The sequence below is a fragment of the Impatiens glandulifera genome, chromosome 7 (assembly GCF_907164915.1).
Source record: "Impatiens glandulifera chromosome 7, dImpGla2.1, whole genome shotgun sequence".
Taxonomy (NCBI): domain Eukaryota; kingdom Viridiplantae; phylum Streptophyta; class Magnoliopsida; order Ericales; family Balsaminaceae; genus Impatiens; species Impatiens glandulifera.
Genome location: NC_061868.1, coordinates 10,401,885 through 10,420,012, shown reverse-complemented (window position 1 = coordinate 10,420,012; position 18,128 = coordinate 10,401,885). Strand labels below are relative to the sequence as shown.

Genomic DNA, 18,128 nt, shown 5'->3' with positions numbered 1-18,128 from the left:
AATTAGTTTGGGAAGTTGAACGATAAACAAAGTTATATTGAGAATTGGTTATTTATATTATTCAACTAAGACCGTCTTTAACTTATAAACTCATTTTTAACTCAAAATACTATAGGTGTTACATCAAACAATAATCCATATCTAACTTAAAAACTCATTTTCAAACTTAAAAAAATATTTTATGAATATTCTTTTTTATACCAACTTTTTCAATAACTTATATATTCATCAATTGGACAAATTAAACCAATAATTTTTCAAACTCACACCCATTAAAATAAATTATGATAAAATTAATTATAAATAAATAATTTATATAAAAAATAATTAAACAACATTAAATAAACGTAAATTAGACTACACGAGCAAAAAATATTACATCAAAATAAACATTATTAAAAAAGTACTTTGTACATCAAAATAAACGATGTATCAATTCTCTGAATTTGTGTACTCCTCCTACAAATGATCAATTAATGTGTTACGAAGTGTAATGTGAGCTTCTTTATTTCTTAATTTTTTTACCGAGATATAAAATCTTGAAATCAAGTATTTTCATCTATCATCATTTCGTCATCCGGCGAAAAGAGTCAATAGCTACGAACATTAGCCACGTTTTTTTTTGGGAAAAATGACTTAGCGTCATTTCATTAAAAATTTCCAAAAATGAGATAAAAAACCACGAGTTTAAGAGATCATTCTAAACAGGCCTAGAATGATTTTGAAGTCGTAACATTCTGAATAAAAACTAAAAAGCTAAAAACGTAAATGAATTATCTGATTACAATGCTTTCAATTCTAGTGAGTTTAAAAAATGGTAAATTCTAGTTACTACAGATATTCCAGTTCTTCTCCGTGTTTGAATTCTTGTCCACGTTCCCGCGAGGGCGCTGCAATCCTATACAATATCTTTCCATAACTCTTCAACGCTCCTGCGAGTTCTGCCATATACCCTTGTATTCCGTTTTTGGAAAATGTTATACACCACTACTCCAAAGCCGCACTTGAACATGTTTGTTTCAAATCTATTTCCCTTGGCTTTGAGTAGCGCTCCAACTTTGATTTCATTACATTCGCTCGGGAAACTGATCAGCTCCAGGCTTTTATAAAATCTGTCCCAAAGCTCTAAAGCATTACAACAGCTCCCGAATAGGTGATCTATGGTTTCTTCATTTCCTCTACATAGAATACAGTTCGTGTCCGGGATACTCATATATTTTCTGATACGATCACGAGTGCTGAGTCTTTCCAAGAAGGCGAGCCATAGGATGAACTGATATTTAGGGATAATCTTCGTTGACCATACAAGAGGAGCCCATTCTACTTTCTATGCTTTTCCCCGGGTTACCTCCCATATTTTCTTCGATACCAGCTTCCCATTGTCCTCAACTTTCCATTCATGAATATCCGGTCTATCGTGTAGTTGTATGTTACTTATATGATCAAGTATCCTCTGTCCTTCTAGATTCCTAAGGTAATGAAGGAGCTCGATACACTGATGAAGAACTTTATCTGAGGAAGTAGCGGAAGAGGAGGAAAAAAAGTCAAATGGACCGCTCTCTGTAAACCGAAGGACGATATAGGCATCGAATTGAAGAACTGTATCGAGTGGAACAAGGCTCTCACCTTCAAACATCGGTGGGCTTTGGAGCGCAATCAGGAGTCACTATGGATCAAATAAGTGCATACGAGATTTATGAAATACGAAACCAGCATATGGACCTGCAAAATTCATGAAGGTATGAGTTGGTCTCTAAAAAATTATTAAATTAAGAAGCAATATTGCAGATCTTTATGACATCTGGCTAGAGGATGAGAAATGCACTTTATTCTAGCATTAGCCACGGTTTAAGTATTCCCGTTGCTGGTTGTTGATAAAAGAAATAAATTAGGCACAAACTATATTTAAATAGCTATAGGAATTTTTCACCGTTGCCTGTGTCGTTAGTAAAATAATTGTCATTAGCGACGAAATTAACGACAATTGTGTTGTTACCGTCGTTGTTGATCATATAATACTGAATAATACCATATATATTTATTAATAGTCAAGGCCATTACATCCCTTATTATATTTTTTATATTTAAATCCTAAGTATTAAAATATTAATTAAATAACAAAAAATGTTTCTTAAATTCATTATCTAGCTAACAAATATGATAACTAGAGAGAGTACTCCAATGGTAGTCATCCGCTCTCTTAACCTCTCCATCTTCCATGTCACTTGCTTTTTTCATCGATTTATTCTGCTTATCTCTTTCCTTCAAGATCTCCAGTCATTTCGATTCCATTCCCAATCGTCTCAGCTCGCTGACTATTCATTTTCTTCGGCTAAGGTAAATAATATCTTCGATTTCAGTTTTTTCTCAAATCCATCTCTTTTAGGTCAAATTATTATATTTACATTTGTTTGTGATCCGAGCTATCAAACCTTATATATGACAATGGTTGTGAGTTTTATTTTTTGCATCCGTCGGTATAAGTAATTTTGTTCATATGAAGCTAGTAGTGATATTTCATAGGGAGAAAAGTAGATAGTTAATAGTAGTTTTCGTTAACGAGGTTTTATTTCTGGTTCAATTATAGACTATGAAACTTATGGACTTGTTCCAGTGACACTGAATCAGATCCGTAAAGCTTCTCAATCTGGAGATGATAAATCAAATTTTCATATACTAAAATAAGCCAAGTATGAAATCTGACAAACTCTAAACATTTTTACTGTGTACTTTTGTATGTGTATGTTTTATGTTTGGTTCTCTGTTTCTCTTAATGAAGTAAGACCGATTCTGTATATTAATTTTGTTGAGGTCATATTCATTATCTTATTTTTCTTTGTTTCTATTGATGATTCTTCACCTCTTCAAATGTTAGTCTACAAGGTGTTCGACGAAATGTTCACAAGAACATCTTTGTCTTCAGATGGATATGCAACTTTCATTTTTTTGAGAATCTCTACTACTCTATATACGGTTTTTTTCTTCTTAGTATTACATCTGTTTTAGTTTTCTATTGACTTGTTCATTTTCTTTTTTTTATATATTCTCTTTCATTTGTGTAAATTATATAAGTTTATCTAGATAAACAAATATTCATTTTGTCCTAGGTGTTTATCTCATATTACTCTGATTTCATACCTTGAACTTCCTAATTATTTATGTAAATAGGATCTAATATTCTTTCCTTCATCTATTTTTCTAAAGAAATTAAAACTATCAAGAACCCATCTTACTAGAATTCATGTATGTCCTTGCTACCACCTAATGCAGGTAAATTCACCTTGTTCTAATGAGATTTTATGGACATGAAAAAGTATAAATTTAATGAAGCTCAATTAGAATTGATGTTCAACTAACTAGTTTGAATTAACTTACTTTGCCAATGTTGTTATGTTTGTAGACCAATTTTATGAGAAAGATAGAAACTCTAAGTTCAACTAATCTATCTTAATTGATGATTAGTTTTATATATTTTTATGAATCCCATAATCTAAAAAACAGTAACATATTATATGGATATTTATTAGACCAATAAATCGATCCTTGCTAATTAGAATATTTTTAAAACTAGGAATATAGATGTAGTATTTGACTCTCAATGATTAAGATTCGTCCTTGATACCTCAAAGAAAAGCCACTAGATAATATATTTTATGAGATTGTGAGATTGTGAAATATATGTGTGCTTATTTTCTTTCACACAAATAATTGGCTGTCCAAAATATATTTACGTTAGTTTTGAGTATGAGCAACTAACATGTTGTTTTGAGTATTAAGTGAAACAATGTTGATAATTTTTTCTTATTAATCTAACTAAACTTGCAAACTAGTTGAATTTGATGATAAAGACTTAACAGAATCATTGTAACTAACTTAAATTATTCTTTAATTGTGGCAATAGTACTAAGAGGTGAGTTGAATATTCATTATTATCTTATCTTTTGTTTTAGAATATAAGATTGAGTTTGAAGATCTAGTGAAATATGTTGAAATCAAGTTAGTGAGATTAGTTGGAGCAAAGAAAAATGATTTTACAGGTATGGTTTACAACTTTAGTCATATTTGCAAAATGTGTAATTTGACAAAGTGTGAATGTGAAGAAGAATGCTAATCATTTTCATTTGATTAAATTCTCAAATATTTTAATTACCTTCAAGATGCAATCTAAATTATAAAGAAAATTATTATCATTATGTCAGATTGCGGTATTGCGGTTGCTGACAATAATCATGTTCAAATTTTTATGAGGGATTAAGAAGACGAACATAGTCCTTATTTCCGAACTCAAGCTGATGTCAATATAGGTAAAAAGTTCACTTTGTGTGATAATGTATATTTTAAGGGTAATTTTTTTTTTATTAATCTACAATTTATTTTAATACCGTATTAATCATGATTCATGATGAGCATCTAGGCATTATTTACATGCTCTTTCTAATTTTAAATTTTTTTACGTTATCGAAACCAAGTGAAACTGTCATTGCTATACAATATAATAAAAATTATAATTTGTTTGAAACTAACAATATTGAACTAAATGGAGGGTATGGGTTATGACATAGTTTATACATGTATATCTAAGATATGTGTTCAACCTTAATGAAAACTATTTCTTTTTACAAGTTCTAAAATCTTAATTGGTCTGAACTAGGTTTAGTTCATTCATATTCTCTAGTCAAGCAAACAAAGAAGAAGAAAATGGTATCCCCTGTTTTTATATCTTGATATAAATACAAGAGGCGCGAAGGTAACAAAGTTTATCCCCAATGCAAGGTACAAATTAATTGTTTGTTTCTTCTTAATTGAATTTGTTTTCATAGTTATCAACAAAATGCAATGTATATAGATTTAAGAACACTGTTCTTTGATTGAAATTTCATTCTTGGATTGAAATTTCATTTACAATGTTTGTGGATTTACTTTGGTAATCTTTGTGAATTTAGTTACCTTCTTTATTCAATTGTTGAAAATATATATTCTATTTTTCTTTGTCTTAAACAGTAATTGAATCTGATAAAATAAAGAGAAGACAATATCAAGTGAATTGTCTATATTTCTAATGTTGATCACAATGTTTGTAAAATATCTTTTTGATTTTATTAGGTCTGAAATCATACTTTAATTACATGATTCTGCGAGATCTATTAAAATCAACTTACTTTTTTTAATTACATTATTATACTTTAATTTAGACTCTTAAGAAATATATTTTAAGAGAATGTTAAATTCTTAATAGGTATATTGGAACAAATTAAATTATTGAGAAATGATATATACAGCACCCTTATAACCCTTATACAATACCTTCAAACAACACCTACCTGATTTGGTAAGAAAGAGAAAATATATCTTTTTATATCTTTAAAAAAATACAAGAGAGAGAAAAATATTTTCTCTTTCTTACCAAATCAGGTAGGTATTGTATGAATATGTTGTATAAGGGTGCTGTATATATCATTTCTCTAAATTATTTGATCATTGGATTAAAAAGACTTTATTATTTTAGATTGACTTAACTTTTATCGGATGATGATCGTATTAATTTTATTGATTTTTGGTAGGGATTACTTTGATGACTATGAATTACAATAAGAAAAGAAGATTGTTGAGAAGTGGATTGAATGTAACATGTTACAAGAGTTCAAATATAGATTTTAAACAAAATTTGTACTATAGAAATATTATGTTTGTTTGGGTAGTATAAATATTTAATTTTAGTATTAGAAAATTGTATATCAAGATCATTTGAATATATTTTTTTTTGTTAATAATAGATATGGTAGTTGATGACAATTTTAAATTTTTTATTTACAATTTTAGCGACACTAAACTGTTTCATAGTCATCCCTTTAGTGACGGTATTTTACTCCCGTAGCCACTTTTTAGCTTATTCTCGTAGCCATATTTTAGCTATAGAAACAATAGCGTTGATTGGTGACAGGAACATTTACTGTGGTTGTTGACCTTTAGCGACAGTAAAGTGAGCAATAACTACAATATTTCTTGTCGTTGTTGACATCTTTTTCACTAGTGTGTCTCTTTATAAAATATTAATTATATTTTAAATAAATCTAACGTGACCTAACCAAGAAACATCATGATTATTAGGCCAACGTCCATGGCCACTTAGGCTATTAGATCCAACACGGCCTACTAGGACTCCTTAAATCTCTACTTACAAACATCTAAGTGGACGACTATGTCATCGATAGGAATGCCATTTTTGCCCCCGACGGGTCGGGTACCCGAAGGAATCGAAACTATCGGTTCGTGTGATTTTTTCTTTTTTCGGTTCTTGGTAATTTCGGGTGGCAATTGATCGGTTTCGGTTCGGTTTCGAGTAGCCGAGAAAAAATTCTGAAATTCAATCAATCCCGTTTTATTGAAATATGTCTTTTTATATTATTATAATCGATTTCAAATTCAGTTTTATTTTTATTTTTTAAATCATGACTATTTTTTATAACACGTGACTGTTTTTGTTAAGTAGTGATAGGGGAGGAAATTTGTGAGAGGGAATGGGGAGAGAATGAAGTATCACTACATTACTGGCTAGAAAAAAGATAAATGGTGAGGATAGAGAGAAGAGAGAAAAATTATTAATTTTTTCAGCGAATCAAATTGCGATACGTAATTCTCTCAAATTTCCTCTCTAAAATTCTCTCTCCCAATATTTTTTTTTATTATAGAATGAGTGTCGTAAAATGATAGAAAAAATGGACTTAAGAGAGAAAATAAGAGATGAAAAGATGAGATGAGGTAAAAAGAAAGATAAATTTAAGAGATAATTAGTTTTATTTATATTTTTTTGGTATAAATATTATTTATTTTTATAAGATATAATATAAGGCTGTTTTATTTTAACTAATATAATATTTTATAATTATTTTATCAAAAAATTTTGTAAAGCTTAATAATTTTTAATTTTTAATTATTTATTTATTATTAAATGCTTTAAAATTAAATTAAAAAGTTTAAATTTTTTTAAATTGATTCAAATTATATTTAACTAATAAATATGTTAAAAAAGTACAAATATATTAAAATAGTTAAATAAGTAAAATAAATAGTTTTAAAAAATCGGGTCCTGTTCGGGTACGGGTACCCATCGGTTCCTGTTCGGGTACGGGTACCCATCGGTTCTGAACCGATAATTTGGGTAATTTAAGTACTCAATTTTTTCGGGGTAAATTCGGTTGAGGTCCGGTTCGTGTCCTCTGAAACCTGATTGTCATGACTAGTCATCGACGTAACTATATAAAATATAAATACCTAGTGAAGCAAGTCTCAAAAATAACGCTTGTTTCACTCATTTGAGTGTTGTAAATACCTTGTGAAGTAACCCTCGCCAGATAGCGCTTGTTTTATCTTTTTTTTTTCTTGCAGGTTTACATGAACGTATAATACTCTTCCATGAACGTATAAATATTTTCTCATGAATTTGTTAGTAATTTCACATGAACGTTTATATATATTTAATATATCATTATATAAAATATATAATAATAATTAAAATAAATTTATTTAAATATCTTGTAAATAAATTTTAAAATATTTTATTTTACAAATTTATTTAAATATCTTAAACTGAAATTTTTTAATATGTTGTTATATATATTTATTTAATATATAATTATATAAATTATAAAATAATTAAAACAAATTCATTAAAATATTTTATCAATAACATTAAAAAAAATATTTTATTATATATATATATATATTTAATATATAATATATAATTATATAAATTATAAAATAAGTTGTACAAATTAATTTAAATATATCACAAATAAATTTATAAATGTAAGGATCGATAGTGACAAAATAATAATGTATGCTTTTATATTTATACATAATTAATACAAATTAATTTAAATACATCATAAATAAAATAATAAATATATTTTTATATATAATTATATTTAAGATAAAATATAAAATAATTAGTATGTTTTATTTACGGGGTCAAATGAAGCAAGTTTCATATTAATTATTTACAGAATCAAATGAAACTTCATTCAGTTTTACCGTCAAGCTTCATTCTGTTTTACATTTTAAAACCCATGTAAAAAAAATAGAATTGTGTGCTTTTCAACCTGGTAATGTAAAACGGAGTGAAGCGAAGGAAGCTCTGATTAATAGAATTGCATATCTCTCTTTTCTTTTTAACTCGCTGCTTAATTTAATAGTAAAATAATAAAGTTGAGTTTTGATTGGTCCGGAATATGGGAACAGGTAATCCTGTATCAAAAGATCTGATTTTTTTTATTTCATTTTTATTAATTGATTTATTTATAATATTTATATTTATTATTATTATTATTTATCAGAGATAGATAATTTGAAACACATATTAGAGATTAATCTATTAAAGTTAATGAGCCTACATAAATATTTTAAAATAATTTCATTGGTACAAAATTCAAGAAATTATAAATGGAAAGGTTAAAGAAATGGAGAAGAAATTGAAAACTATAGCAGATTATTCTTTGGTTGACTTGTGATGGATTTTGATTTTTCTTCTAAGCAATTTCTCATCATTTTCATTTATAATACTATCTCTATTTCAAAACACTAAAATTCAAAAAATGGAAAGATTAGACCAAAAGAATGTAAATAAAATATCTTATTCTAACTAAATTTTATATTTGTTGACTTATTCTAATTATTCAAATAGTGATTATCCAAATAAACGTTAAATAGACGCGTAGGAGTAAAGAAGAGGTTTCAAAGTAAAAGAAAACAACTTGTTCACGTGGTCCAATTGATCTCTATATAAGTAATTGTGATATAGAGAAGTAGTATTAATTAATTGTAATTAAATATTTCAACTTAATCGAAGAAAAGAAAGACATGGCCGGACCGCGAAACGCTCTGTTCATCATACCAGTCGTCTTGGTTTCTCTAACATTTATTTTTATTCTCTGTACATGCCTATACCGAGTAATAAATAGCGACCGGAGAAAGTCCGAATTCTTTTCCTCCGCCCAAACTCACGGAGGAGCACACATTCATGATCATACAGCCGCCCATTTTGTCAGCATCAACATGGCTGGGGCAACCGGTGGCGGTGGTGGCTTCGGCGGTGGTGGCTTCGGCGGTGGTGGTGGAGCTGGCTGCGATGGAGGTGGAGGTGGGGGTGGGGGTGGAGGTGGTGGAGTCTGCTAATCTTTGTTCAAACTATTTCAAATCCCATTAATTTATTTATTCTAATGTAATTATTATTAAGAATTTGTTTCATTATTGATTTTATGTATATTTTTGTACTATTTAAAAAAAAAATGTAAAAGTATAATTATTTGAATTAAATTATTTATTAAATATAATAAAATCTATTTTTTTAATATACCCAACCCTTCTTCCACATCTCATATCACTTACTTCTACTTAAAAATAGTAGACAAGAAAACAAATGATGAATTCGCTGCAATGACCAATTCAAGGTTGGTGCCCTATGTTGCTATTCCGACGATTATTTGTCACCCGTATTGATGCTTCGATAGCGGCTGTGGTGGCTGTGATAGCTTGATTTGGCTAACAAGAATCTCACTAGTCCCATTCAATAGATGGTTAAGAATCTTAGATCTTGAGAAAAATAAAATTTATTAGTTTTTTACTTATAGTTATTTTTCACTTGGATTGAATTTAAGAAATGGAATTGGAAGTATGTACTTTTAATGTATAAAATCGATAAGAAAAAAAGTATTATAATTTTTTTTGCATTTTTATAAGAGTCTAAACACGGAATGATATTAATAATACGAAGGTGTAATTGAAGTAGTGTAAAACGGTTTACATGAATGTATAAATCATTTTACATGACAATTTGTTGTATATATTTCAGTTTTCAAGCGTTAAAAGTCGCATTTTCGGTATATATTTCAATTTTCAAGTATTATAAGTCGTATTTGAACATTAAATCAAATATTTTAAATGATTTTAATAACTTTTGGTTATATCTTTTATTGTTTAAGCACTTCAGTAAATCGCATTATAGATGTGTAAAACGGCTTACATAAATGTGTAAATCGTTTTATAGAATGTATAAATCCTTTTTAAGTATTAAAAGTCGTATTTGAACCTTGTTAGGATCTAGGTCGCCGCTGGTGGACCGGGGGTTGGACCGGTTAGCGGTTCTCACTCGTAGGGTGGTGGTTAATCCGGTTAGAGATTAACACCGGGGTTTCAATACTACACAACCTGTCACAAACCCTTGAACTAGGTTCAAGCGCGGAAGAGGTTTGCTTTCAAGTTGAAGCGGTACACGTGTATGATAGGCGAAGTCGGTTTCGGATGATGGAGATTTGAAGAATGGTGGATCGGTTTCGGTTATCTGGATATTCGGTATGGTCAGTATTGAGTCGGTTTGGAGCGGTATGGTTGAGTTAGTCGGTTATGTAAGGAAGCCAACAGAAAGTAAATAACACAACAAAGTTTTATGGATGTTCGGAGATAAAACTCCTACGTCACCCCTTCCTCTCGAAACCGCGAGAAGGATATTCACTAAGGAATACAAATACAATTCGATCGAGACTTATTTCCTGCTCGATAACACTCTTACAATTCACACTGAAATTGTAGCACACACACTTAGAATTTAGCACTTAGGCTTTCTTAGAATACCACACTGTTATCACTTGTAGTAAATGCACTTAGCTCTTGTTATCCCAATGTTTGTCCCACATTTACTCTTCTGCAACTGCCTCCTTTTATAGGTGAAATATGCCAACGGTCATATTTCGAAGCCTTGAATCTGATTGGCTGATCAGAGATGCAGTGATTCAGTGTCTCAGACCTGCGGTCTTCTCCTCAGACCTGACGGTCAATCTCAGACCTGGCATCCTGTTTCAGACCTGCCGGTCTGTAAAGCAAACCTGCTGGGTTTGTCTTTTACTCAATGTAGGCACTGTCTGCTTGGACAGTTGTCTGTACTTTGAAGATTTCCTTTCTGGCTTATCCCGAAGTAGAAAGATCCGGTAGTACTGTTTTCTGCAGCCTACAGTCTTTCCTCAGACTTGCATGGATATGGAAGTATTCAGTCTGTTCCTTTGGTATCATTCTCAACAGATACCCAAAGTGTCTTCTTGTACTAGTCGGTCTCTTGACTTGGCCGAATGTCTTTTGGTAGTGAAGTAACCGGACTTCTTCCGGTTATTCTTGTCTTGTAGATTAATCGGCTATTTGATGGATCTGGCTTTTAGGCTTTGGCCGATCCTTCCTCTGTGCGGTCACGTACCGAATACTCTTGATCGGTTTGGTAGCTTGACCGGTTCGGTTTCTTCAGTTGGTTTTCTTTTGTTCATCCGGTCCGGTTCCTTGTTCGTGCGTAGGAAATTTGTTTAAGTTAGGTTTATTTGAACCGGTATGAATTTATCTAACAATTTCTCCCTTTTTGATTATTTTATTTAAAATTATCAAAATTATGTAAGTTTGCAACCGTAGGCCGGTTGTTTTGTTTGGCCGGATTTTGACTTGGGAGAATTTTCGAAAAATTTTGGGAGAGAAGTTTTGGAAGAGTCTTTATCTTTTATCTAACAATTTCTCCCTTTTTGATTATTTTATTTAAAATTATCAAAATTATGTAGAAATGCAAAATAAGGCCGGTATTCAAAAATAACTTTATATATTTATAGATAACCGGAAAAGACTAAGCAAAAATACTAAGGCAAGTAAGAAAAAGAAGGATAGTCCCTATTCTGAGTCCGTGAATTCGTAGGCACTCTTCTTTTTCTTCGGTTGCGGTGGCGGTTGCGGTTGCTGTTGCGTGGAGTGTCGTGGTCGTTTAGATCGGGACCGCAGCTGTTCTTCGAATTCATCCTCGACTTGGGCGTCTTGCTGCGAGGTACCCGTCTCGACCAGTTCAGAGATTGTGTTGAGCGTCTCGACAATTCGAACTTTCTTACTAGCCGGCTTCTTTCTTTTCTTTGATGCTGAGGCGGAGACGACCGGTGCTGAAGCAGAGGGGGCCACTTTCTTTTTCTTCTTGTTTGCTTCGGAGAACTCTTCCAGCCCACGTTTTTGTCTCTCCAGCCGTTCGGCATCATCCGCAGCTTGTCTTGCTATTTGCTCAGCATACCCTGGATACATGATCTCAGCCCTTCTTATTCTCTCGGCCTCTACTTCTTCCTCGGTCAGCGGAGTCGCTCGCGGCGCCTCTTTGTCTTTGTTGACTTCGGCGTCCAGCCTTTCCTAGACTCTCTTAGCAACCAGAGCATCGGCCTCTATAGCCGCGGCATCCGCGTTTTCCTTAGCTTTCAGGATTTCGGCCATCTGTGCAGTAAGTGCCTTTACTTCGGCCACGAGATCTTCGTTTTTCTTTTCCAGTACCGAGACTCGTTCAATTGTCGGATCAACCCGTTCGAAATCCTTCTTTAATTCCGAAGTGAGACCCTCCAGAGCTATAATATGATGAGCACAATTTTCTCGCTCACCGGCCTCTTCCCATAGTCCGGTGCTGAGTTCCGCTAGGCGCGCTTGATGGTGATCCACAACCTTCTTTGTCACATCGGCGAACTGCATGGCCGAATCGAAAACGTTCTCGCATCTATCCTTGAGCGGTTGAAGCTTAGAGACGTTGTGTTCAAGTATGCGGTCATCAATCTGCTCTGATATTGATGCTTCAAATTTCTGAAGCCGGTCTTCAACCTGCCCCGATGTGGACACTTCAAATTTCTTAAGTTGCTCACCAATCCGTCCCGAAACGGATGCTTCAAATTCTTGAAGCCGGTCTTCAATCCATTCCTTAGGAGGAACTGAAACAGTAGCTTCCGGTGGTGGAGTGGGAGAGGACTGCTCGGTCGGATTAGGATCGGCTCTTTCATCAAGATTTATCGGTGCCTCCTCTTCATTTGGAGGTTCTAATTGAGCCGAATCCTCTAAGTTTATTACCTCAATTTCTGAGTTTGGAACCTCGACATTTTCTAAACTTTGTACCTCAACAGTCTTTGAAGTCGGTATTTCAGCATTGTCCTGTATCGGTGTCTCAATGTCCCTCGGTGTCTCGGTGTCTTCTCTTGAGGTTGTTGTCCAGTCAATTGGAAATTCTTCGATGACTGGAGCGGTATATACCGGTACTTCTTTTAGATTGCATATGGCTTCCAGCCGCTCTATTTCCTGCCGAATTTCCAGTTTGCCCTTTTCAAGCTTATCCAATACTCGCGGTGCTACTGTAGACACCGATCCCCCTTCGGCATATTCTTCCTTAATCTTTCTGATACGCCTTCTTATCTGTCGAAGATGACTTCTCGGTATCAGTAGGCAAGTTCGGCATTGTACCTCATGAATGGTATTGGATTTTGTGAGGCTTAAGATCATGGCCTCCACCTCCTCCAACCTAGCGAAGCAATCCTCTTGGTTCAAGTCCGTCATGATGTTCTTATAGTTCGTGTTAAAGCGGTGCTCATGCCACTCCAAGTATAAGCTTATAACGTCCTCATCCCGCCTGATGATGCCCTGAAAGATATTCTGGGCTAATCTTTCGGCCTCGGCCTCATCGGCTTCTTCCCTGCTGAGGCCTTCATCATTGGCACCTGTGTCAACCCCGGCCTCACCCTCGGTGGTCTCAGGATTTATGCTATGTTCGGCATTGTTTGGACTTTGAGCCGAAAGATCATCGTCATGGTCCGTTCTATTTTCGGTTCCCTCTGTGTCGGCTTCCTCATCGTCCCACTCCTCATCCTCTGTTTCTTGAGGTGGTTCTTCGAAAATTACCTTTTCTTTTCTCTTCCCTCCGGTGTTTTCTTTTGCCGGGGTATTTTTCTTTGCGGCTTTCTTCTTTCGGCCACCTGTGGAACTGGAGGCCGATTGCTTTCTTGGAAGAAAATGCCTTGATCGGATGATGCTGCGTTTTAGTATTCCAACACCGGGACCGACTTTGATCTTCAGATGTAAGAAGATCTTGCCGAGTTGTACGGCATACCCCCAAGACCTGTCTGAGTCCGGTCTCACCATTTCCATAAGGTTGCTGAAGACCGATCTTGCCCAGTTGATCTCTGTGCCTTCCATTAGACGAAAAATCATTCTGATTTTGTCTTTGGTCAGATTGCTGAAATTTCCTCCCCTTGCCAGTATCGCCCTGGCAAAAACGTCACACGCCGGGATGAGCTCCGGTTTCAGCAGTTGTTTCTTTCCGGATGTGGGAACCGACTTGTTTGTTGCTGATAAACGGCGGCAAGCCATCTTAAAAACGTCATCGTCCATCTCTGCTGTTGCGTCCATGCCGGTAGTTGGGAGACGTAGACTCTCGGCCACTACAGCTTCGGTGATCTCTATTTGGGAGCCGCAAACCGTTGCGAGGATCCTGTCGTAGGAGGTGGTTGCGGTTTTGAAGAACTCTTCGACCGCGTCCTTGTATATTACGTGGGGACCGTCTAGTAGATATTCCAAACCAGTTTTAATCACTCGGTCAATTACTTCTTTTGCTTCGGCCGTTCCGTTCTGCCGAATCTCCTCGAAGTCCACTTGAGAGTATAGTTTGAACAACGCCGAATCACGACCCATGTTTGAAGAGTTTGAAAGTGAAAGAATTCGGCTTCAAAGGATTTTAGAAGTTTAGAGAGAGAAAGTGAATTTGTGTGAGAATGAAAAATAGGACGAAGGCCCCCTTTTATAGGCACGGTTTGGAAGCCAAACCGTCCCATCATGAATGGGCGGGAGTTTTCCCTCCAAAATGAAAGGACATGGTTTCGTGCGAAACGGTGTGCGGTGTCTTTGAGCGGGAGTTTTTCCCTCCAAAACTTTGCCTATGTCATGGATGACATATTTTTCTACGAGACCGAATGGTAGATTATGTCCAAGCTTATTCAGATATTTTGATTTATCGGCGTTTACCAGTTCTAAGCATATTTTATAATACCGGACAAGTAAGTGGTTATAGGTGTTACTTAGATAATTGTTCAAGGAAAAGGACTCGGTTATTTAAACTGAAGTGATAATAAGATTCAAGAAATATTGGAAGAAGAAAACCGATTATAAGATTCGGTACATGAATAAGCATATAGAGACAACGAAAGATATAGCCTTATTCAGCAGGCATTCTCCAGAGTCGTTCTCTTGCCGAAGCAACGTTGAGAATGTTCGAAGAGGAAGCCGGTGTGCCTGGTCCGAACTCCGGTCGATACCCAAGAATCAGCTTGCTGATATGCGGTGCATACCCGAGACCCTTCTTGGTCAGCACCATGTTCTTTAGGTTTTCCCAGATGACCGATGACCAGTTAATGGCCGATTTGCGAAGGATGTTGGTCATGATATTGTAGGTATTCCTGGAATACCGTTGATTGGGAGATTGACATAGGATTGACCTGGTCACGATTTCGAGCAAGAGCTGACCGTGACTAGCAAGTTGGGTTTTTGGCCCAAACTGTGCCACCGGAAGAGGAGTGGCCGACAGGTAAAGTGCGGTTTCAGTTCCCGCAGGGTCCTGAACATCCGGGAAGTCAGAGAAACCTTCAGCGGGTAGATCGAAGAGTGAAGAAAAGTCATCCTCGTCGATCCAAAAGGTGTGGTCTCGGACAGTCGAGACGATGTACTTGCCCCTGATGCAGGCGCTTCGGAAGAAGGCCTTGACATCATCGATAAGGATAGGTCCGGCCTCTTCAAGAAATGGTTGAAGGCCGGATTGAACAAGAGAGTCATACATGATTCTTGTCTTGGTATCGCAATTTCTTATTTCCGTGCATGAGTCGAAGTCGATGCACAGAAAATTTCCCAGAGTTCTGCTAGGCATGATTTCGGTATGGAGAGAGAGAAACGGGATTTAAGAGGAGAGAGTGATTTTGTACTTTCAGGTGTGATGAAATGAGAAGGGAATGGCTCCTTATATAGGGTCGGTTTTTGGAGGGAAAATCTGTGCATTGATGGTCAGTTTTGTTTTATTAAGGAAAAGAATCTTTTCCTTGTCAAATCACATGGGGAAGCGGCGGTTTGCAAGGCCCGAGGTAAATGGTAGTTGAAAAGTGACCAGATTAGTTGGGAATTAAATATGCGGGTGGTTGGGAGTTATCTCATTAAATTGGATTATCTCATTAAATGCATTTAACACATAATGATATAGATTAGATGGAGACCGAAAACTGTAGAGACAACACCGAAAATGACATACATAAATGATGAAGTTAAAGAAAGCACAAATAAAACCGAAGTGGACATGGATGAGGCCGATATGGTCAGAGTTGAATAGATTAATGATGCATCCGGTACATGCAGCAAAACGACCGGATGCCAGACGAAGTGACTTAGCGAGGGGGGTTGAAGTTCCTCCTCCTCCATTCTCTCTCAAACCGACTATAGAAAGAGTCGGTCATTTCCCTAGTTAGCACCTGAGCCTGGTTCAGGCCTTCGCCAGGGCAAGTTGGAACACCGAGTTCCACCAGGAGGGTGCTCATTTGGGGAATGAGACTGACTGACTGGACGTTAATCATCCAAACCAAGGTGTCGAACAGCACCCGGGACCAGTTTACCGGTGTGCCGGTGACGATTGCGGCCATCATATTAAAACTTGCCACGCAATAGGTGTTGGTGACATCTCTTCCAAAGATGCCCCTTCCTATTATATCATTGAGGAGCTGGTACTCAGCCCTCAAGAGAGATTTGGAGCCACGGTCGTTGACAGGCTCATCCGACCGGGCAAAGGCTAGGGAAACCTCAGCCTTAATATCGGCTGGGGGGTTGAGGTCTGTGATACCTTGTTTAGGCAGATTGAAGCATCGAGCAAAGTCCTGCTCGGTGAAGTCGAAAATTACCCCCCCAACTTTGGATTGGATGTGGGTCTCAAAATGGGGTGTGCCCCGGAATACCCTGGCATTGTAGTAGAATTCCATGACGGATGCAGGGTAGATGATTTGCTTATCATCCAGAAAATACTGGAGACCGGTGTCTTCTAATTTCTTAATCATCCGATACACCTCATAGTGTTCGGTACCGGTACAGGATTCAAAATCTACTTGGAGGATGTTTGGGAATTGAGACATGGTTAGTTTGCCTTAGTGAGAGGATATTCTTGTGACTTGTGAGTTTTGTGGTGAGCGTTTCCCTCTCTTAAATACTAGTTTAGGGGCTAACCTATTGTCCAGGCATTAAATGGAGTGACATGTATTAACTGCAGGATAAAATGTTTTTCACCAAAATGGGTATGTTTGCAGTCTAGGTGTCGGTCATAGGCCTGAACCATGAAAGATATCAAAAGATCTTCACGTCTTTTTAGGCGCGACCAGTTTTCTTTAAAAAGGCAACATTTCAGAACAGACATCTACAAACATTGGTAGTTGTTCCACATCTGTGAAGTTCAAATAATCTGGGATGACCTGCTTCCGAACCGGTCAGTCATCAGTTGTTCATCCCGATGCGGTTAGTTGGTGTTTCCACCAAGTAGCCGGTCGGTTTACTCTGTCTGATGAGCTGGGCGGTTCTTCCATAGGCATCTTGAGAATTCAAAGATCAGCAGCTTAAGAAGAACTACCTGTTTTATCTGTCGAAGCCGGTTTTCCTTTTAAGTATCCTTAGGAAGGATCTGACTGATGTCGGTTAAACCGAGAGTAAGTCTAAATTGAGAGAACTTAGCTTCCTGTAGAGGCTTTGTGAAGATATCGGCTACTTGTTGGTCGGTGGGTACGTATTCCAGCCGGATATGCTTCAGCGTGACATGCTCTCGAATGAAATGATGCCTTATGTCGATGTGCTTGGTTCTGGAATGGAGAACCGGGTTGTATGTAATCGCAATGGCACTTGTGTTGTCACAGAAAATTGGGGACACTTCGGCTGTAATACCGAAATCCTTCAGCTGCTGTTGGATCCAGAGAAGTTGAGAACAGCAACTTCCGGCCGCCAAGTATTCAGCTTCTGCGGTTGATGTAGCCACCGATGTCTGTTTCTTACTATGCCATGACACCAGTCGGTCACCAAGAAACTGACATGTTCCGCTGGTGCTCTTCCTATCGATCTTGCACCCCGCATAATCTGCGTCTGAGTAGCTTGTTAGGTTAAAGGATGAGTCCTTTGGATACCACAGACCGACATCAGGAGTGCCTTTTAGATACTTCAGTATCCTTTTTGCGGCTGTGTAGTGGGATTGCTTTGGATTTGCTTGGAATCTCCCACACACACCGACTGCAAACAGGATGTCCGGTCTA

At 36.0% G+C, this 18,128-nt stretch overlaps 1 protein-coding gene across 1 annotated transcript; it reads right to left on the bottom strand.

The window, feature by feature from the left end:
- Window positions 1–9,020: 9,020 nt before the first annotated feature.
- LOC124946305 (arp2/3 complex-activating protein rickA-like) lies at window positions 9,021–16,487 on the bottom strand. Its single transcript, XM_047486868.1, has 4 exons — window positions 16,320–16,487; window positions 12,295–13,116; window positions 11,899–12,192; window positions 9,021–9,164 (listed from the first exon to the last, which is right to left on the bottom strand). Exons 1-4 carry the CDS (start codon window positions 16,485–16,487, stop codon window positions 9,021–9,023), a joined length of 1,428 nt encoding a protein of 475 aa, XP_047342824.1.
- Window positions 16,488–18,128: the final 1,641 nt, after the last annotated feature.